The following is a 22,826-nucleotide window of genomic DNA, read 5'->3' as shown; positions in this document are numbered from 1 at the left end:
TCCAATGTGGGTTAATGTCAGACCAATAGCGGTGGTTTTGTTTGTTAACGTCACCATTCACATAAAAGTTTGCCTCATCACTGAACAAAATCTTCTGCGTGAACTGAGGGTCCTGTTCCAATTGTTGTTTTGCCCATTCTGCAAATTCTGTGCGCCGATCTGGGTCATCCTCGTTGAGATGCTACAGTAGCTGGAGTTTGTAAGGGTGCCATTTGTGAGTAGCTAATATCCGCCGAAGGGATGTTCGACTAATGCCACTCTCCAGTGACATGCGGCGAGTGCTACGCTGTGGGCTCTTGCTGAATGAAGCTAGGACAGCCACTGATGTTTCTTCATTAGTGACAGTTTTCTTGCGTCCACATTTTGGCAATTCCAACACTGAACCAGTTTCACAAAACTTAGCAAGCAGTTTGATAACTGTAGCATGGGAGATGGGTGGTCTCGTAGGGTGTCTTGCATTGAAATCTGCTGCAATGACCCAGTTAATGCATTCACCAGATATCAACACAATTTCGATCCGCTCCTCACGTGTTAACCTCTTCAACATGTCAATGGCTGTGAACAAAGAGAAACTTGTGAATAACTCATGAAAGAATAAAGTTACGTTGAAACCAAGCACACCATTGTTTTTCTTGTGACATTACCAATAAGTTTGATGTGTCACATGGCCCTCTTCCTATTGAAAAAACAAAAGTTGTATCCAAGATGGCCGACTTCTAAATGGCCACCATGGTCACCACCCATCTTGAGGAGTTTGCCCCCTCACATATACTAATGTGCCACAAACAGGACTTTAGTATCACCAACCATTCCCATTTTATTACGGTGTATCCATATAAATGGCCCACCCTGTACATAAAAAAATATTTTAATATAATTTTTTAATGGAAAATGAACAATGTGATCTGTTAGAGGTATAGAACACCATTGGACTAAATATTGATTGAACTAAAATATATAAATAATATATAAACAACGTGTATTGAAATGTAATGGGAAAAATTCTAGTTAATCCTGACATTTAGATTTAGCTGTTTGGAACTTCTCTGTAGGATTTTTGTATAAACTTTGTGTGCCTAGATGAAGTATGTGTATTTGTCAACATGACCTGGTGAAAAACTGCTTAGCCTAAAAATGTTCCACTATGTTATCTGCTAACTGTTAGGGTGTAGCAGGACGAAAACTCCCAAGTGTCCAGCCGAGGTGCCTCCTGGAACATAGATAGCAAAGTCTTCTCTGTTTAGCAACAGCCCGGGTGGGACAAAAGACTGTTATAACTGAAAAGATACTGAGAGTTTGTGCGATGTTATAAAAGGGACACTGCAACGTCCCAAGGTTAGAGCTCTCATGACTGTAGAACTGTGATGTTTGATTTATATTAGCTCTCCTGCATGCAGCAATTAAAATAGCTTGACCACAGCTGACCTTGTTGCAGACTTTATTAACAGAAAATTCCAGGACAGAAATCTTTTGGGTTTTGACACTTTTGGATAACTAAACATTCCCCAGGCCAAATTGACCCAGGAACGTCATTGCTGTACCTGAGAAATAAACATGAGAGGAGGGTTAAAGTTGAAGGGGACTAAAAATAAAAAGCAGTCTACAGGGATCAGTGTTGTACTGCCCCTGGCTGCAACCCTGTCTGCTCTGTGTACTGAGCGGTGCAGTCAGCTGATGTGTCATCTCTACCTGAGACAGAAGTGATGCCACACTTTTTGGAGACCACATCATGCCACTGACTGGATTACTTCATATTAGAAGTGATGAAAAGCTAAACCCAGATGTAAGTGAAGGAGAGTGTACCATGGAGATTTTTTTTCCTGTGGACATTCTGATGACTGTCAGGATTCCTGATTATTCTTTGGTAAGAGTTTGTGGTGTGTTGCGCATCTAGTTTAGGTGTGCTTGGAAAAAGAGATTATTTTATCACACACTGATTGCATCTCATGAACTTATGCTTTGCTAGTGTTAGGAATTCACTTTTTATCTTTATTGCACATACCTCATTATTTTATATCCTACAATTACTGCAACTGTTATCATCCATTTATGTTTTATCTTTTCACATTTATGTTTTCAAGAAGAATATAGAATATATAATTGAATGAAAATGCCACACCCATCCAATACCAGTGGAAAAATACTGAGCAGAGAATACATTCATTGTGTGTGTGTGTCACACAGTGGAAATTTGTATTTGTCTTTATAATTTGTTTCATTCTGATTGTAAGAGCCAATTAAAGGCTAGTTTACTAGTACTGGTAAAATGATTAAAGGGAGTTTTTGTTTTTTGTTGTTAACACTGCAAACCACAACATAATAATTGATTTGACATCCGGCCAAATCAAACTCGATGAAACTCAACATACATAGCCCTGGAGAGAATCATACGGATCATACAAGAGAAGGGGGAGGATGCTATTAGGAATGTCTGTGAAGAATTCAAAGTGAAAATGTGAGTTTTATTTCTTATTTCTAAAGTATGACGTAAATGACACAAATTAAAAACAATGTCTGGAGCTACCTCACTTATTTGTTTTTCAAACCTTTTTTTGAATTTTTAAAATACATGTCCATACTTGGCTCTACATTCCATGTGTATGCCTGAAGGTAATTTGCTAAAAATTGTTTTGCTTTATGTCATACAGGCTAAGTCCAGCTGAAATTGCTTTCCTGACTGAGTACTGCACTGTGGTGAAGGCTTTAAACATCCTTCAGTCTAAAACCCAATACACACATGGGGTGGCTCCTTCCAGTGATCTTCCAGCTAAAAGCTAAACTCAGCAGACTGGATACCTCCACCAAAATGTGTCTCGAGACACGGCTCTGATGAGTGGGATCCCACTCATCAGAGCCATTCAAGATGGTGTCCAAAAGAGCTTTGGTGGGATGATGGAAGAACCTGAACTGATTGCTGCTGCAATCCTTCTTCCAAAGTTGAGGACCACCTGGACTGACAGGCCTGGTATCATAGAAGCAGGTTTGATTTCATAATTTAATATCATGCCGTAATCAGTTGTTTTTTATGAATTTCAATAATTAACTATTAATTAACTAAAGTGCAATAATATGCATCTTTCTACACAAATTGTAGTTTTTGTAATTAATGCATTACAAGAAATTCTTCTCAAATTCGTCATTTATCCAAACTTAATTGTCAGAAATATTCAGTATGTGTTGTGTATTTGTCATTCAACAGGTCTGATCTATGATGGCCAGATGGCAGAGGCTGGGGTGGAGCAAGTCAAGCAACATTCATCAGATGAAGAAGACTTCTTCTTTTCAATGAAGCCCAAAAGGCCACAAGGTATTGGGGAGCTGGCTGGGTATGGCGTTATTTTTGTGCCACTATTCTGAGCGCACGTAAAAAAACTTTTGAGCGCACGTAAAACAAATTTGGCAGGTTCAGGTGTTGCATTTTGAGGAGAAATTTAAAGCACTTTTGCAAATATGTGATGTCTTGATAAATCGAGCAGATATTTGAAGTTTACACAGCACCATTCTCGCATGAAAATATCTTAAAAGTTTATTTTGTGACCCAGAAAGAGTAATATTTCAAACCACCACCACCACCACCACTCTATGTTCCTCCTCCACTGCCTCGTTTGAGTTTTGGATGAAATGGATTCTGGGATATTGCATTTCGTCATTTCGAGCTGATTGGAGACCAAAACAGACCAAAACATTTTTTGGGAGAGTGTTTTCCTGCTTGGAATTGCATACATAGGATTCACTGCATGAATAAACATTCTGAATCCTTTATCATCCGCAACTGAAAATACAGGGAGTGCAGAATTATTAGGCAAATGAGTATTTTGTCCACATCATCCTCTTCATGCATGTTGTCTTACTCCAAGCTGTATAGGCTCAAAAGCCTACTACCAATTAAGCATATTAGGTGATGTGCATCTCTGTAATGAGAAGGGGTGTGGTCTAATGACATCAACACCCTATATCAGGTGTGCATAATTATTAGGCAACTTCCTTTCCTTTGGCAAAATGGGTCAAAAGAAGGACTTGACAGGGTCAGAAAAGTCAAAAATAGTGAGATATCTTGCAGAGGGATGCAGCAGTCTTAAATTGCAAAGCTTCTGAAGCGTGATCATCGAACAATCAAACGTTTCATTCAAAATAGTCAACAGGGTCGCAAGAAGCGTGTGTGGAAAACCAAGGCGCAAAATAACTGCCCATGAACTGAGAAAAGTCAAGCGTGCAGCTGCCAAGATGCCACTTGCCACCAGTTTGGCCATATTTCAGAGCTGCAACATCACTGGAGTGCCCAAAAGCACAAGGTGTGCAATACTCAGAGACATGGCCAAGGTAAGAAAGGCTGAAAGACGACCACCACTGAACAAGACACACAAGCTGAAACGTCAAGACTGGGCCAAGAAATATCTCAAGACTGATTTTTCTAAGGTTTTATGGACTGATGAAATGAGAGTGAGTCTTGATGGGCCAGATGGATGGGCCTGTGGCTGGATTGGTAAAGGGCAGAGAGCTCCAGTCCGACTCAGACGCCAGCAAGGTGGAGGTGGAGTACTGGTTTGGGCTGGTATCATCAAAGATGAGCTTGTGGGGCCTTTTCGGGTTGAGGATGGAGTCAAGCTCAACTCCCAGTCCTACTGCCAGTTTCTGGAAGACACCTTCTTCAAGCAGTGGTACAGGAAGAAGTCTGCATCCTTCAAGAAAAACATGATTTTCATGCAGGACAATGCTCCATCACACGCGTCCAAGTACTCCACAGCGTGGCTGGCAAGAAAGGGTATAAAAGAAGAAAAACTAATGACATGGCCTCCTTGTTCACCTGATCTGAACCCCATTGAGAACCTGTGGTCCATCATCAAATGTGAGATTTACAAGGAGGGAAAACAGTACACCTCTCTGAACAGTGTCTGGGAGGCTGTGGTTGCTGCTGCACGCTAATGTTGATGGTGAACACATCAAAACACTGACAGAATCCATGGATGGCAGGCTTTTGAGTGTCCTTGCAAAGAAAGGTGGCTATATTGGTCGCTGATTTGTTTTTGTTTTGTTTTTGAATGTCAGAAATGTATATTTGTGAATGTGGAGATGTTATATTGGTTTCACTGGTAAAAATAAATAATTGAAATGGGTATATATTTGTTTTTGTTAAGTTGCCTAATAATTATGCACAGTAATAGTCACCTGCACACACAGATATCCCCCTAAAATAGCTAAAACTAAAACAAACTAAAACTACTTCCAAAAACATTCAGCTTTGATATTAATGAGTTTTTTGGGTTCATTGAGAACATGGTTGTTGTTCAATAATAAAATTATTCCTCAAAAATACAACTTGCCTAATAATTCTGCACTCCCTGTAGTTGTGGATTACTATACCTTTCTAATGTGACGATGTTGTCTCTTGTTGTTGTCCCTGGCTCTCTTTCTCTCTCTGCTTTGTCTCTAGGGGCCACCGTATATATTTATATATAAACATATATAAATAAAACCACGTTTTTTTACATTTGTAATTCCTTTTGTGCATAATTTTATATTGTTGTTGATATTAAATTAATTAAAGCAACAAAACAACCTGAAGAGCCGGTTGGGATCAGAAAGACCCGGCTCTTTTTAGTGAGCCGAGCCGACAGAGCCGGTGTTCTGACAAAACGTCCTACCTTGTCAAAACATCCTACCGTAGCGCTACCGTAGCGTAAATTTATGGTCTTGTCTATCAATCCGTGCTACCTTATCAGAATATGCTACCTTACGTGGTTAATGGCTCCATCGTACATATCTATAGGTAGGACGTTCAGATGGCCAAATCACACTTAAAAACTTGGATTTATTTCGCTAGGACGTTCAGAACATGCTTCCTGCTTGGATTTATTTAGGTAGGACGTTCAGATGGCCAAATCACACTATCAAAACATGCTTCCTGCTTGGATTTATTTAGGTAGGACGTTCAGATGGCCAAATCACACTATCAAAACATGCTTCCTGCTTGGATTTATTTAGGTAGGACGTTCAGATGGCCAAATCACACTATCAAAACATGCTTCCTGCTTGGATTTATTTAGGTAGGATGTTCAGATGGCCAAATCACACTATCAAAACATGCTTCCTGCTTGGATTTATTTAGGTAGGACGTTCAGATGGCCAAATCACACTATCAAAACATGCTTCCTGCTTGGATTTATTTAGGTAGGACGTTCAGATGGCCAAATCACACTTAAAAACTTGGATTTATTTCGCTAGGACGTTCAGAACATGCTTCCTGTTTGGATTTATTTAGGTAGGACGTTCAGATGGCCAAATCACACTATCAAAACATGCTTCCTGCTTGGATTTATTTAGGTAGGACGTTTAGGTGGCCAAATCACACTATCAAAACATGCTTCCTGCTTGGATTTATTTAGGTAGGACGTTCAGATGGCCAAATCACACTATCAAAACATGCTTCCTGCTTGGATTTATTTAGGTAGGATGTTGAGATGGCCAAATCACACTATCAAAACATGCTTCCTGCTTGGATTTATTTAGGTAGGACGTTTAGGTGGCCAAATCACACTATCAAAACATGCTTCCTGCTTGGATTTATTTAGGTAGGACGTTCAGATGGCCAAATCACACTATCAAAACATGCTTCCTGCTTGGATTTATTTAGGTAGGACGTTCAGATGGCCAAATCACACTTAAAAACTTGGATTTATTTCGCTAGGACGTTCAGAACATGCTTCCTGCTTGGATTTATTTAGGTAGGATGTTCAGATGGCCAAATCACACTATCAAAACATGCTTCCTGCATGGTTTTATTTAGGTAGGATGTTGAGATGGCCAAATCACACTATCAAAACATGCTTCCTGCTTGGATTTATTTAGGTAGGACGTTCAGATGGCCAAATCACACTATCAAAACATGCTTCCTGCTTGGATTTATTTAGGTAGGACGTTCAGATGGCCAAATCACACTTAAAAACTTGGATTTATTTCGCTAGGACGTTCAGAACATGCTTCCTGCTTGGATTTATTTAGGTAGGACGTTCAGATGGCCAAATCACACTATCAAAACATGCTTCCTGCTTGGATTTATTTAGGTAGGACGTTCAGATGGCCAAATCACACTATCAAAACATGCTTCCTGCTTGGATTTATTTAGGTAGGACGTTCAGATGGCCAAATCACACTATCAAAACATGCTTCCTGCTTGGATTTATTTAGGTAGGATGTTCAGATGGCCAAATCACACTATCAAAACATGCTTCCTGCTTGGATTTATTTAGGTAGGACGTTCAGATGGCCAAATCACACTATCAAAACATGCTTCCTGCTTGGATTTATTTAGGTAGGACGTTCAGATGGCCAAATCACACTTAAAAACTTGGATTTATTTCGCTAGGACGTTCAGAACATGCTTCCTGTTTGGATTTATTTAGGTAGGACGTTCAGATGGCCAAATCACACTATCAAAACATGCTTCCTGCTTGGATTTATTTAGGTAGGACGTTTAGGTGGCCAAATCACACTATCAAAACATGCTTCCTGCTTGGATTTATTTAGGTAGGACGTTCAGATGGCCAAATCACACTATCAAAACATGCTTCCTGCTTGGATTTATTTAGGTAGGATGTTGAGATGGCCAAATCACACTATCAAAACATGCTTCCTGCTTGGATTTATTTAGGTAGGACGTTTAGGTGGCCAAATCACACTATCAAAACATGCTTCCTGCTTGGATTTATTTAGGTAGGACGTTCAGATGGCCAAATCACACTATCAAAACATGCTTCCTGCTTGGATTTATTTAGGTAGGACGTTCAGATGGCCAAATCACACTATCAAAACATGCTTCCTGCTTGGATTTATTTAGGTAGGATGTTCAGATGGCCAAATCACACTATCAAAACATGCTTCCTGCTTGGATTTATTTAGGTAGGACGTTTAGGTGGCCAAATCACACTATCAAAACATGCTTCCTGCTTGGATTTATTTAGGTAGGACGTTCAGATGGCCAAATCACACTTAAAAACTTGGATTTATTTCGCTAGGACGTTCAGAACATGCTTCCTGTTTGGATTTATTTAGGTAGGACGTTCAGATGGCCAAATCACACTATCAAAACATGCTTCCTGCTTGGATTTATTTAGGTGGGACGTTCAGATGGCCAAATCACACTATCAAAACATGCTTCCTGCTTGGATTTATTTAGGTAGGACGTTTAGGTGGCCAAATCACACTATCAAAACGTGCCTTCAGCACACAATCATCTAATGTTGACAAAGAATACAAAGAGACATGGAGGGAAAAGACAGCTGTTTTATTTGAAGTTATGTATTTTCCTTACATTTTTGCATTTATATTCTTGGTTGCTCTCTTTATAATTTGCACATGCAAAATGTGCCCATCTTTGGCAAGATTCACACTGCACCTGGAAAGGAAAAATAAATAGCTCATATTATGTTTGGTGAATACTATTAGTCAACATTTTAAACATGATTAGCAAGTAATGATACTAAGACTTATGTGTTTTTTTTGTTTTGTTTTACCATTTCAATCATGCTGCGGTCAGCATCAGCATCTAACATAGAGCAAACAATGCAGTAGTCCTCAGCGTTCCCTGAAACACATTCATGGTTAGGTTTTAATCAAACATTATTTATTGATTAATTTAAAAAAATAATAGTACATTTTTTCAACAAATACTTCATGGCAAATTAGTCCCCTGAATTTTTTTTAATTAGACTTTAAGAAGGGTCTTATCTGAAAATGTTTGAAAAGCACTATTTGGTACTGTGCTGTTTGAAAAGCACTATTTAAATTGGAAGTACACACTCTAATGTGATAAGGACTTTACTGGACTCACAGTTGTGGTCAAAAGTTTACATACACTTGTAAAGAATATAATATAATGGCTCTACCGAGTGTCCCGTTATTTCTAAAACTCTGATTTTCTCTGATAGAGTGATTGGAACAGATACTTCTTTGTCACAAAAACATTCATGAAATGTGGGTCTTTTATGACTTTATTATGGGTTAACAGAAAAAGTGATCACATCTGCTGGGTCAAAAATATACATACAGCAACATGAATTAGCAATTTTGGTGACTTAGAAAGTTGTCAGTGAACTGAGCTTCATAGCATGGCCTCTTAACTTCTTGTGAGTGATTATGAGTGACTACAGCTGGTGACTTCTCTTAGGCCAGTTAAATGGGGCTCATTGGATACAAACACCCACAAAAGCTACAATGGGAAAGTCAAAGGAGCTCAGCATGGATCTGAAAAAGCGAACTATTGACTTGAACAAGTCAGGAAAGTCACTTGGGGCCATTTCAAAGCAGCTGCATGTCCCAAGGGCAACAGTGCAAACAATTGTTTGTAAGTATAAAGTGCATGGCGCTGTTTCGTCACTGCCAAGATCAGGAAGAAAACGCAAGCTATCACCTGCTGCTGAGAGAAAATTGGTCAGGAGAGTGAAGAGTCAACCAAGAATCACCAAAAAGCAGATCTGCCAAGAATTAGAAGCTGCTGGAACACCAGTGTCATTGTCCACAGTCAAACGTGTTTTGCATCTCCATGGACTGAGAGGCTGCTGTGCAAGAGGGAAGCCTTTGTTCCAAAAGCGGCACCTTAAGGCTCGACTGAAGTTTGCTGCTGATCACATGGACAAAGATAAGACCTTCTGGAGGAAAGTTCTGTGGTCAGACGAAACAAAATCAAGCTTTCTGGCCACAATGCCCAGCAATATGTTTGGAGGAGAAAAGGTGAGGCCTTTAACCCCAAGAACACCATGCCTACCATCAAGCAAGGTGGTGGGAGTATTATGCTGTGGGGCTGTTTTGCTGCCAATGGAACTGGTGCTTTACAGAGAGTAAATGGGATAATGAAGAAGGAGGATTACCTTAACATTCTTCAACATAACCTAAAATCATCAGCACGAAGGTTGGGTCTTGGGTACAGTTGGGTGTTCCAGCAGGACAATGACCCCAAACACACATCAAAAGCGGTAAAGGAATGGCTAAATCAGGCTAGAATAAGGGTTTTAGAATGGCCTTCCCAAAGTCCTGACTTTAACCCCATTGAAAACATGTGGACAATGCTGAAGAAACAAGTCCATGTCAGAAAGCCATCAAATTTAACTGAACTGCACCAATTCTGTCAAGAGGAGTGGTCAAAGATTCAACCAGAAGCTTGTGGATGGCTACCAAAAGCGCCTAATTGAAGTGAAAATGGCTACGGGACATGTAACCAAATATTAACACTGCTGTATGTATATTTTTGACCCAGCAGATGTGATCACTTTTTTCTGTTAACCAATAATAAAGTCATAAAAGAACCAAACTTCATGAATGTTTTTTGTGACAAAGAAGTATCTGTTCCAATCACTCTATCAGAGAAAATCTGAGTTTTTTTAGAAACAACGGGACACTCGGTAGAGCCATTATATTATATTCTTTACAAGTGTATGTAAACTTTTGACCACAACTGTACCTCGATGTTCAAGTAGGGTGCAAGCTATCTGCATTCGCTCCAGCACAACTGCTTCTGTAGTGGTTAACACCTCACTGACCTCTCCAAAAGCAAGGTACTGTTCTGCAAACTGTGAGATTTCTCATTATTATTATAATGTAAAGTCCTAATTGTAGCTAACAATAAATGGAATCATTTGAATAAGGGTTACCTTTAACAGCAAAACTCCGCAACTGCTGGAATCCTGTTGCTTGTTGTGTTGCATAGTGTGTAACTGCCACTCCATGGTGTCTTCATGCCCTCTCATCCTCAGAAAATTCCTAGTTGAACAAAAATGTTTGTAATGAAACAAGAAATGTTTTATGTTTAATACCTGAACATAAAACATACAAGAATAATACCTCAGTATCATACATACCTCCAGTTGCGCAGAATTTTCCTGTCATAAACACCTTCATTCCCCATGGGGTCTATGAGCAGTATTTTCTGTGCAGAAATGTTGACAATCTAAAGAAAAAGTTAATAAATTAAAATTACAATAGTTTTTGCCACTGAAAACCTATTTAAGAATAACACTTTGAGCAAGAAACTGCTTCACAACAAATTACGCAAATTAATAACTAAATGAACACATACCACAAGAATCCAGTGTGTACCAAAGTTCACAGGGCACAGCCACATGTCTTCAACTGGGAACTTCATCTGTGGGATTGGAAGTGCAGAGTAATTTCGATTTACTTAGGTACCCATGCGTCTCAGGGTGTTTTCAAATATAGTCTTGTTTAAAGGAACTGAACTCTGTCCTCAGAAATAGAAATGACTCAACTTTTTGGACCACTTCTGAACTTTCAACTTACCTTGGTGAGGCATCTGAACTGCCCAGAAAACAACGAGCTTGCAACTACTGAACAGAGCAGGTGTACAGCATTCTGTATAAGTATACAAAATGTTACAGAACAGTAAATACATTTTTTGTATTTCAAAATAACTGGGCAAAGGACATTTCTTACTTACCTTTCGTCTCTCAATAACACGGTGCAGGTATGCATCAATGACCTGTTTTGAAAAATCTGAGTTTATACACCAGCAGCAACAATTTTTGAAGTAACTGCTTGAGTGCTGTACACAAAAACTTGGAAAGAAATATAATTGCTGATAAAGGTTCTTTCTGCATATACTGGAACTGGGTATTATGATGTCACAGATGTCACAACATCTGTGTTGTGGTTGATAACAATCTTTTCTATGGAAGTGAATGGGTGAAACCTTATCAGAGTTTTGCTATATAAACCCCCCCACCAATGTTCCCTCTAAGCTGCGCACGTGCGCAATTGTGCACTGCTGGCACGGTCTCTGCGCACAGAAAATCTGCGTTGCGCACAAAAAAAAAAAACTAACCTGAATTGAAATTAAAATTAATACTTTAACAATTCTGTTTTGCAGTGTTAGTCAGTAAGTGACTGGCTGCTCCTGTATGGGATTAGAATGATGCCACCTTATCCTGTAGTCCAGCCAATAATGCGATTCACATTCCTATATACGCAGCTAATCAACATCTTGACAGGCTATGACATCATCCTTATGTGCCGACACCGGTGTTTTAGCTAGCAAAGCGGCGTGGCTGATGTGCAGTGAAGCCACATTAATGACAATGTGTACAACCATTGGAGATGTGAGCAGGACAGAAGGAACAATTGACGGAAAAAGTGTGGACTTAATACCAGTTTTTAAATTGTGTTGATAGGCCACGTAAAACCAGAGTTATGATAAAAATATATGCAATGTTTGGTTTTCTTCCTGAATACTACCGTTATTTATATTTACTGCGGGAAGAAAGGGTAAAATGGCGTTTTATAAGGAAAACGCCGAAAGCACTCTCCGCCTGTGAGCAAAAACAAAACCAAAACCCCCACCCTTTCCTATTGGTCGAAAAAGTACCATGTCGACCAATCAAAAAATGATATGGCAACGTGGCATCTAGTTGTTAAGAAACAGGGGAAGTTTTAGGAGGACGATGGTGTTCTGAAATGTGAGAGATTTGAGACGTTTAGCGCAAATCTTGTGTAGTTAGTGTGTAGTGTAGTCAATAGTTTTGTTGTGTGTGTCAGAACAATGAGGCGTCTGCTGAATGTTACAGGTGTTACAGGAGTGATTCATCTCCTGTTGTCAGGCCTGCAGGTATCAGGCTGTTGTTCTCCTTTATCTCATAGTGGACAGAAATTATTTTTTGGAGTGGCACAAATAATTTGTGTGGAATCAAATTTAATGCAGAACACCTGATTGTTCTGTAAATAGTTTGAAATGTTTGTTTAAAAGCGCATTGGCTGCATTTAAAAAAAAAAAAAATAGTAGCTGCAAAAAACATTGCAGCTACCAGACCACATACTCATACTCATAATACAAGTCAGAGCTTTATATATATATATCTATATATAAAAGTTAAAAAGTTCAAGTTATTTTTACTTCCAATAGTGTTAACATACTGCACAGGTCAATGACTAGATTTTTTACATTTTCATTGTAAGTGGGCTAAAGCAGTTAATTAAAAGTAGTCTAACATAAATGTAAATGCTGTAATTTGATTATTTTAATAAACCATGTAACTTGGATGGATTCGATGCTGGCGTGACCACAGTGCACACGCCTGATGTCGCTCACAGTGGTCCAGGGATCGCTCAGGAGTTTGTGTGTTCGCTCAGACACATGAAAAATTAGAGGAACACTGCCCCCACCTACCCGCACAGTTTAAACTATTAATGGTCTCTGCACTACAAATGCTTCAGAAGGAGCAGCACTTCAAAATCAGAGTCAATAATGATAAGTTATCTTACCTCATCAGAAAGCCACCGTGACCCCTGCAGTGTTCGAAAAGAGGAATCAAATAACTTGTATGATCCAACAACTGATTCCAAGCGCCCAGTATCCTTTGCAGCCCATAGCCTCTTTACTGAAAGAAAAATATGATAAGTTAGCTCAGGCATGCATGAGATTTTTAGTGGAAAAGCCGGGTAAAGGCCAACGGGCCACAACAGGAAAAAGTCAACACAATAAACATGCATTTTCACGCAGAGAAATAGGAAAGGTGCAGCGGGTGGGCAAAAGAGAAAATTACTGACAGGCAGATCCATTTCCAGACTTCCACAAGCTCAGTGCATGTTGCATGTTTCTTTACATCCAATATGAGTTGAAGACTGCAAAATGCAAACAAAGTCATGCAACGGTCAATCAAGTTGCAACGCCAAACTGGCAACAAATGACCAACGGGTCAAAAGAGTTGTTCACTATGCCACCTTCACTTTCTAAGCTTTGTTTCGGGAGGGAAGTTCTTGTTCACGCTGCGTTTCTGGTCCTGGAACAGAAATAAACTCCTTGTGGGAGCAACAACTTTTGTCAGCCGTTTTGGGTGCATAATGAATAATAGAGGGTCTGGTATCCTCTGGACTTTGCTGGCACTGAGGGTCAGCAGGAGGATGGCAGGGGGCATCTTCAGGCCTGTGCTGCTGTTCACTGTCTGACTGTGAGTTGGGTATTTTTCATTGTCACTGATATTTACATGGTGGCTTCTTCTGTACGGCTTGATATGGTCAATGCTGTAGTGATTTTTTAAATTTGCTCCTTCCGTGTTTTTAATCTCACACATTTGCCAGTGATGTCTTGAATGGTGTAGGGTCCTGAGAAATCTGGATCAAACCTTCCTCCCTTCCTTCCACGTTTCCTCATGTTCAAGAGAAGAACTTCATCTCCAACGCTGTACACAAGGTTTCTGTACTTCTTCTGGACTCGTCTGGCATAGGCTTCCTTTTGTAAGTCTTGGGACTTTGCCATATTTTCCTCGACAGTTTTTTAACTTGCTCTTGTGCGTCTCTTGTAGAAGATACAAAGTCACCGTAACTCGACTCCTCAGGGAGAATGATGGAGGACAACTAAAATTTTCACATTTTAAATTACAATTAAAATCATAAAGACAAATAATGCATGTGAAACATGAACTGAAAATTCTAGCTATAATAACTCATGTTTAAAAGTAAATATACTATTATAAAGCTTTGAGCACAGAAAGCCACAAAGATAGACTCATATCATTTTTTGTATAGTCACTTTTTCCTCTTGATACACTTCCATAGGTGAACACATTATACTTAAAGGTCTCCTCAACATTTATTACTTTACATAAAGATACAAACATAAAGAAGTAACTAGTCACTTACTTTATCTTTTAAATGTATCTTGCATATAGAAGTTAAGCAGAGAAGATTAAAGCTGCAGCCAATATCAATATGCACAATTTCCAATTAAGATTACATTTAATTTATGCATTATCATAGTTGTTGCATAAATAAAATTCCTTAATAACACTTACTGGGACTTCGACAGGAACTTCAGAAGGATACGTAGCTTCTCTCCCATACATTAAACGGAATGGTGTGTATTTGGTTGTGGTGTGGACCTTGGACCTCAAAGAAAACAGTGTAGCATCCAGATACACATCCCAGTCATTCTGTTGACTGTTGACTAATTTTCTCAGGGCTCTACATGTGGACATAAAAAAACCACAATAGTGGCAGTGTCTTAAAAGCAAATGAGATGTTACATACAAAATAAAACATACCTTTTTATGTTGTCATTTGTCTTTTCGTCGAGGCCATTTGTCTGAGGGTGATACGCTGCTGTGACACTTCTATCTATTTTCATTAAGCTGCAAAGTCTTGAGTTGAGCTTCAAAGAAAAAAGAAAATTGTTTTTTAAAAACAATCACACAAAACCTTTGGCCTGGCAGCTACTTGGCACACTGTGGCCAAGTATTTACCTAAAGAGGTATGGAAAAGTAAACTTAACACTTACCTCGTTAACAAATTCCCTTCCTTGGTCGGATAAAATTCGTTTTGGGCAGCCATGTCTATATATGATTGAGCACAACTGATGAGCTACCTCAGCAGCACTTTTGCTTTTAATGGAAAAGCCTCAACCCATTTTGAAAAATAGTCTGTTGCAGTCATAATGTACTGGAAGCCACTAGACGCGTTTTGGAAGAGGTCCAGTTAGATCTATTCCGATTAGCTCCCAGACATGTGACACCTGTCAGTGATAAAAGAATCACATTAATATATAATGTACATGATAACATTACTATTTTCTACTAAAAGACTACTTTGACACTGGTCACAAGCCAGGACCTTAAACATATTGAATGATCTTTATATTATCCAACAATCGCAATTAATTAAACAACAAAATTGCTAATGTTCTATAAAAATACTTGATCAAGTGGCGATACAGTGTTAATTACTGTACATCAATCTGGTACGGGTCTTCAGGATAACTATGCATTCTATTGGTGCACTATTAACATACTATATATAAATGACAACTTTAAAAATACATACCCAATTAACAATGTCAACCGACATTCCATACCAGTAAAATCTGGAACACATTGCAGTTCGAGTCTTGAGTACACCAGTGTGTCCACCGATGGGACTTGAATGAAAGTCTTGAAATAGTCCCATGGCTTCTTCTTTTGTTTTTATCACTCTCCTGTTTCCAAACAAGAGCACTCCGCCTATATTTAAAAATGTAAAATAATTATAACATGTATTTAACCAATAATTACATTTAGTTATTTACATTGCAATACTGACCCTTCAGCCTGAATTTTGCAGAGTATCTCCTAAGGGTTTGCCTCTGGGACTTATCGTATTCAGATGGGTAGGACCCAACAGACAGAAACATGAGCAGTTCCTCGTATTTGTTCTCCATAACTAAGGAGAAAATCGGACAATTTCAACATGGCTTCGGAATCCATAGAGTAATTAAAATGACTACACAACGTTATCACGCAATTAACAAGTATGTGGTGCAAAAGTACTTTCTTCGACATAACAACGGAGCGTTTATTCAACATAACAATGACGAGTGGTGTCCAGTAACTGCAGGAGGACTAAAATAAATTTTAAAAGCACCAAATAAACACTTGGAATATTACTTGATTGAGCAGCTTAAGGTAAACAATTATCATCTGTAATAAAGAAGTAAAACTTTTAATACAAACCTTTTTTCAAGCAACGAGATCGGCACAAGATCGGGTAGGATGAAATAATAGGCGTGTACTATTTAAACCGGAAATATGGCCGTTTTGAATTGTGCGCATGCGCAGTAACAACAAGTAGGACAGCTTGATAGGTAGGACGTTTTGTCAGAACACCTGTTCTCTAAAAAAAGCTGGCGCGTCAAAATCACATGACCCATTTAAGATGACACAGCAACAAGATGTGACCCAGAGTCTCCATTTCAACTTGGGTCGAACGTGCAGACTTCAAGCTATATACCAGTTTTTAAACCGTGTTGATAGGCCACGTAAAACCAGAGTTACGATCAAAAATACACGCAATGTTTTTTTCTGAACAAAACAGTGGTGTTTGCAGCGGGAAGAACGGTAAAAACGGCGTTTTCTACAGACTGCGCTAGCAAACACTCTCTGCTTGCGAGCAAAAAGAAAAAACACCCCTTCCCTATTGGTGTTAAAGTGTACTATGTCAATCAATCAAAAAAAATTATATGGTAACATGTGGCATTTGGTTGTTTAGGGAGAGAGGGAAGTTTTAGGAGTGACACCGGCAAGAGAGAGAGCGAGCGAAAGAGAGAGAGAGCGAGTTTTGATACGTGAGAGATTTGTGACGTTTATTGTGTTTGGAGGCTACAGTTAGTGTGTAGTTAGTGTAATTAGTGTGTAGCGTACTTTTGTTTTGTGTGTCAGTTATACTAGTGAATGTCACAGTTCCTTGAAAAAGCTACCAAAAAGACACTGCAGTGTAAATGCTGTCTCCAGCTAGAAAATGGGAGGAGTGATACACCTTCTGCTGTCAGATCTGCAGGGCTTAGGCCTGTGGTGTTCTCCTGTCTTATAGTGGACAGAAACTATTTTTTGGAGTGGCACAAATCATTTGTGTGCCTTCTTATTTGATGCAGAACACCTGATTGTTCTGTAAATAGTTTTGAATGGTTATATAAAAAATGCCTGAGGCCTTGGCTGCATTTTTAGGTAAATAGTACCATTTTACTTTGTTGTTTGCAAAACTTGTGCATAATTTTTTAAAAATGTACAATTTCTATTTGCATTTCAAGTTATGAAAATTATTCGTTAAACACATTTGTGGTTTTTACAGTAGAAAATATAACCTTTTTCTACTCCGATATTTTGTTTTTTTGTCTGAATTTATTGTGTTAATACAATATGCCAAAATAAAAAAAAAAAATAACTCCAAATTGAGATATGTGAGGTTGTGCTGAAAATAATGATACCAAACAAGGCAAGATGAACAGTTTTTAAAGTTGAAATATAGAGGTCAAATCAAAAATAATCAAAAACGGCCAATTACACCCTGGACCCCAGAGGGTTAACAGGAAGTTCAGAGAGTAACACTCTAGGATAGACACAAAGGAACTGTAATCTAGAGGTACAGTAGGAAAGTGCCAATTTTAAAAAATTAAACATTAAACATTTTTATAGCAGCTGCTGTACAGTTCAGTTCGAAAGTTTTAAATTCATTTGACTTGTTCTCTCATTTGACAGTTTAGAACACATTCTGATGTGAAAGAATGACAGTTTTGTCTTGAAAAACATTGTGATATCCGACAGTTTGGTTTTATTTGTGTCATTAAGGGAAAGTCACAGCACTTGTGACCATTATCCTTTTTGATGTATAGATTAGCAGTTTAACTGCCATTGCACTTTAATTTGTAAAGTTTTTCTTTTAATTAATAAAACAACTACTTTGAGATTTATATTCCATTGTCTTTTTTGCACTACTCAGAAGAGGCTGTTCCCCTGCTGTCAAATAAATAAGTACGTAACTTTTACTCTTTTTACTTTTTACTTTTACTTAAGTAAATTTTTAGACAGGTAATTTTCCTTGTACTTGAGTAAAATTTCAGCAAAGTAATAGTACTTTTGCTTGAGTAGAATATTTTAGTACTATTTCCACCCCTGGTTTTGACGGACAGCCAATTGTATCCTCTGGCTCGGTGCTTGTGAAATTTTTTCGGTCTTCCACTTGACTTTTTTGTTCCATAAACTTCAGGATCATTTACGAAATTTTCAAATGACAGCGTCTCACAGCAGCGATGGCACGCTGTGAGAGACCCTGCTTATGCAGTTCAACAACCCAACTACATTCAAAAAGAAAAACGTTTTTTGCCTATGCCCTCAGAAAGTCATGACAGTGTGACTACCTGACAGAAAATGACAATGAATCCACATTTTTGCACAGATTTGGACTGTGGTCCTAACTGTTTGTCAGCTGTAAAACAGCCTGCTTCACTTTAAGCGTTGTTTTCAATAAATTGTATGCTCAAAAGATATTTTGTCTCACTCCCATTTCGTCTTGTTGCATGTTGAAGCTCTACTTGGAACCTTGTTAAGATCCAACCATGATCCAACTATGATTTTTTGCCATTTTTCAAATGGGCTTAAAGTTATGATCATATATACATATATATTTATATATACATTGGTCCCTCGTTTATCGCGGGAGTTACGTTCTAAAAATAATCCGCGAAGTAGCCAACTTTATTTTTTACAACTATTATAGATGTTTTAAGGCTATAAAACCCCTCACTACAGACGTTATACACTTTTCTCAGACAGGCATCGACATTTTCACACTTTTCTCTCTTGTTTAAACACTCCCAAAGTTCAAACCTTTGTAGAAAAATAAGTCCAGTATTATAGAATGAAACCAAAGATCAAACACTGTTTGAGGTCCAGAACATGGGAATAGAGCAGCTGCGAGAGAATTCAACATTAATGAATCAATGGTACGGAAGTGGAGGATGCAAGAAGAATGAGTTGAGTAAAGTTTGACTTAACTGACTGTAGTGTTTCGTTTAATGTGCCTTATAATCCGGTGTGCCTTATAGTCCAAAAAATACGGTAACTTTTACCTTCCTTTAGCATGTCCAGAAGTCCAACTTTTTGTGCGATGGTTAGCATCTTCCTCTGCCTTTTGAGCGCTGCCCAATGACTGTAGAAAACATGGACGATGCGACAGCTCCCCAAAAATGAAGGCAAAACGTCTCTATCGTCCCCGGTGTCTGGCTGCAGTATAGGTCATAAACCCCGCCTCCTCCATGTTAGCGGATGGGATTGGGGTCAGACTAAAATAAATAAATTCTCCTCAGATAATTTTTTTCCAAAGATTCTTTCTTTTGTTATCAATAGTTCTCATCACGCTGATTTATGTCCAAGGGGTCTCCTTTCCCATAAGTTTGATTCTAATTACTACCACAGTGATGTTAAATTGGGGTGCAACTTCATCATAACAGCTTTGACTGGCAGCTGCAGTCATGGAGAAACTTGCCTATCTCTGTTCAGAAATAGCAGATAGAGTGGAGGCTCTGAGAGGAGGGCCAGCGTTTACGCTACAAAACGACGACCGACTGTTTTAACCTGACAGCCTCAGGTGTTCTTTAGTAAACTGGACTACAGGACAGAAGGACCCGCCGCACTTTTTCGGTAAGTAAAATGTTTTTGTAAACTAATCCGTGACTAACATCCTTAGCTTGGTCCTGAAACCTAGCTAGCTAAGATGAGCACTCGGCTGTCGGGGAAACTTGTTTTGTCAAGTTCGTTTAGCTAATCCGTACAGGTGAATGAATTTACACTAACTAAAGAAATCAAGAGAAAGGCGCCGGGCTGCACAGTCACTAACTAATTACCGTTACTGTACTTTTATTACAAGTATTATGGTGTAACAGCAACAGGCTTCAGCTCCTGTGCAGAGGTGAAGAACTACAGGTTTTGCACCTGTAAAACTGAAAAAATGTAAGAGAAGAGCTTCAGATCCTGAGTGTGTGAGGACAGAAGGATCAGCTTTATTTCAGATTTTAGAGATAAACTTTATATTTGAGTTTGTGATGATTCTGTTCTCTTTGTGATTACAGGAGCTGCCCACAGATTCAGACCTCAGCACCACCCAGTGACAGCAGACAGATCAACCAACATGTTCACATGTTAACTGCAAAATTAACTTATGAAAACAGTAAAAAGGTTAAAGTACCACATGATGTGCTGAAAGCTGCAGCTGTTTTATAATAACGTTAAAGACAAAAAGTCAAAAGGATTAATCAGCCATGTAATTGTGTCACCATATATCAGCATTAACAGGACCTGTTTGGTGTTTCGGAAAGTTGCTGATGTCAGACCTGCAGAGCTTCTGTTTTAAACACTTGATGCATGAAGAGCACACAAGATTTTCTCTGACACAATTAAATAAAACCTGATGAAGGTCAAAGGTCATCACTTTTTTTGTTGAACTAAAAACTCATGATCTGGAATTCTTTCACAGTTTTTTGTAGATAATGTGTTATTTACCATAAAGTGATTCAGAGTTATTCATACCCAAGTAAACAGAGAGGATAATATATTTTTAAATATATAACTTTCTACAGGACTGAATATAATATCTTTATGTGAAAGTCCGGAGCCTCTGGGGAGTATCCGAGTATTTATAACATTAGACAAAGCAAAGGTCTCCATCACAGTGTTCATGAAATGCTGTTTGTATCCATCTTCTGGGGTGAGCCTACGATGGAGCTCTGAAGATTTCCCTGTAAGGGAGCTGCTGGTGAAGATGATGAGGTCTTCCTTGATCAATGCCATGACCTTCAATCTTCCTGATGTTTCTGAAATGATGCCTCTTTCAGTGGGAAGAAGTTTTTCCAAACCTCTTGACCCAGAAACCCAGCTTGGTCCTCATGGTCTCCCTCATAATATGGACTCTATTATTAAATGAAAAGAAAAAATTACACAACACTACTGAAACCTGCTGCTATTTTTAAAGTTTCCATGTTACCAGGCTGTAGAGGGCTCTGAAGATTTAAACAATTTTAGATCCATTACACTCACAGTTTTAAATGTTAAAATCTCAAAGGACAGCATTACATTTTTCATATTAACAGTAATTCTGGGCCTCTGTGGAGTGTGTAGCTGATCTCATTACTGTCTAAAAATGAATAACAAAAACTGAGTGCTGAATCATTCAAAATGGATTATTAGAGTAACAGGTGTGTAGCATGGCTAACTAGCTAGCAACAATCAATCCTCCGGCTAATCTAGCAAACGAATTAACAACAGAGTGATTTTAGATGATGTAGAACTATAAGATGTTAAACTGTGTGTCTTTTTCACAAGTGACATGGTTGTATTTACCTTAACTGAACGAGTCGTCAGTCGCAGTAAACCCATCAGCAAATAAAGTGGAGCAGCCGGACTACGTAAAAAGTGTAGGGGGCGTGTTTGCTGTCACGTCCAGAGGGTGTGTGGGCGGGAGCGTGACACAGTCGCTCCACCTCAAGTCACTACTGCGCAGACTCTGGCCCTTTCTCGCATTCTCGGCAAGTCTTGCTGAAAACGCGAGAAAGGGTCAGGACTCGCGATTTGTACAATTGGAACACAAGAGTACTTGATGATGTCAAAGGTCCGGAGTTTTTACTGTGTCCCCTTTTAATTTAACTGTGATTAATATGTTAAGCGTAACTTTAATATCAGCCAAACCGATTTCCTCAGGAACAAATAAAACTAAAATGAAATGAAATAAACCAAACATGATTTATAAGTTATCTAAGTGACTTATATATAATGTTTAACCTCAGTAGCAAAATCTCTCTATTAATAAAAATAGCGTACATGTATGCCTTAATAAAACCAAACAGGTGAGATGTTAGAACGCTTTTATTTTTATTTTAGTAGACACTCAAAAATCACAACAGACAGCTGCTGGGGTTTGGAAGAAAACTGAACAAATATTTAAAATATAATCTGATCATTTTGATGCAGCCTTCAGAATCTCCATGCTGTAACATGCTGTTTTTGTTCCCGGTGAAAATGTTTCCTCCTGAATTAAAATATTTTTAATGTTAGGTTTAATTCAGAGTCAGCTAATCTCAGCCAAACCGATTTACTCAGGAACAAATAAAACACTGAAATAAACCAAACATTAACATTTCAAAGTTATCTATCTAATTTATATATCATGTTTAACCTGAGTAGCGAAAGACCGCAGGGGGTTTGAAAACGATGTGCAGGAGTCCGCTGTTCTCACCGGGCTCTAGTGATCCTGACCTCCTGGACTGCTATCGAACAGGTGGATAACAGACGTCTCCAAAAACGTCAGAGCACTTTTGGAAATATGTGATATATTGATAAATCGAGCAGATATTTGAAGTTTACACAGCTACATTCTCTCCTGAAAATAACTTAAAAGTTTATTTTGTGACCCAGAAAGAGTAATATTTACAAGTTTTTTGCCACACTGCTCCGCCATTGTCGAGCTTGAGTTTTGGACAAAATGCATTCTGGGATATTTAGCTATACCAAGTACACACAAGTCACCACTGA

The 22,826-nt window shown here is 38.6% G+C and overlaps 2 protein-coding genes and 1 long non-coding RNA gene across 3 annotated transcripts in view; 1 reads left to right on the top strand and 2 right to left on the bottom strand.

Moving 5' to 3' along the window:
* The first annotated feature begins 797 nt into the window (after positions 1 to 797).
* On the top strand, positions 798 to 3,492 carry LOC120437468. Its single transcript, XR_005611153.1, has 3 exons — positions 798 to 2,455; positions 2,649 to 2,980; positions 3,200 to 3,492. It is a non-coding gene; the product is annotated as an uncharacterized LOC120437468 (long non-coding RNA).
* A 4,789-nt stretch (positions 3,493 to 8,281) lies between these two features.
* LOC120433354 lies at positions 8,282 to 15,376 on the bottom strand. The gene is made up of 13 exons (XM_039599505.1): positions 15,275 to 15,376; positions 15,042 to 15,148; positions 14,793 to 14,961; positions 13,549 to 13,623; positions 13,264 to 13,379; positions 11,447 to 11,488; positions 11,290 to 11,361; positions 11,069 to 11,134; positions 10,851 to 10,939; positions 10,644 to 10,752; positions 10,454 to 10,562; positions 8,511 to 8,581; positions 8,282 to 8,392 (listed from the first exon to the last, which is right to left on the bottom strand). Exons 4-13 carry the CDS (start codon positions 13,592 to 13,594, stop codon positions 8,282 to 8,284), a joined length of 831 nt encoding a protein of 276 aa, XP_039455439.1. The 5' UTR covers positions 13,595 to 13,623; positions 14,793 to 14,961; positions 15,042 to 15,148; positions 15,275 to 15,376.
* A 5,065-nt stretch (positions 15,377 to 20,441) lies between these two features.
* LOC120438867 (up-regulator of cell proliferation-like) overlaps positions 20,442 to 22,826 on the bottom strand; it is a 32,208-nt gene continuing 29,823 nt past the window's right edge. Inside the window, exon 5 of the mRNA XM_039609363.1 lies at positions 20,442 to 21,208. Coding sequence (XP_039465297.1) covers positions 21,195 to 21,208 — 14 coding nt within the window. The 3' untranslated portion in view covers positions 20,442 to 21,194. The remainder of the gene's footprint in view (positions 21,209 to 22,826) is intronic.

The sequence above is a fragment of the Oreochromis aureus genome, linkage group 3, assembly GCF_013358895.1.
Source record: "Oreochromis aureus strain Israel breed Guangdong linkage group 3, ZZ_aureus, whole genome shotgun sequence".
NCBI lineage: Eukaryota > Metazoa > Chordata > Actinopteri > Cichliformes > Cichlidae > Oreochromis > Oreochromis aureus.
The sequence above is the reverse complement of the archived record's forward strand: the minus strand, read 5'-3'. Positions and strand labels throughout refer to the sequence as shown.

Bases quoted from the DNA above. Each gene is read 5' to 3' on its own strand.
- LOC120433354 (XM_039599505.1), bottom strand. From the start codon at position 13,594: ATGCAACATGCACTGAGCTTGTGGAAGTCTGGAAATGGATCTGCCT. The intron at 11,362-11,446 runs GTAAGTAAGAAA...ATACTTATACAG, and splicing joins GTGTTATTGAGAGACGAAAG to AATGCTGTACACCTGCTCTG. The intron at 10,940-11,068 runs GTATGTGTTCAT...CTTTTTCTTTAG, and splicing joins GTACACACTGGATTCTTGTG to ATTGTCAACATTTCTGCACA.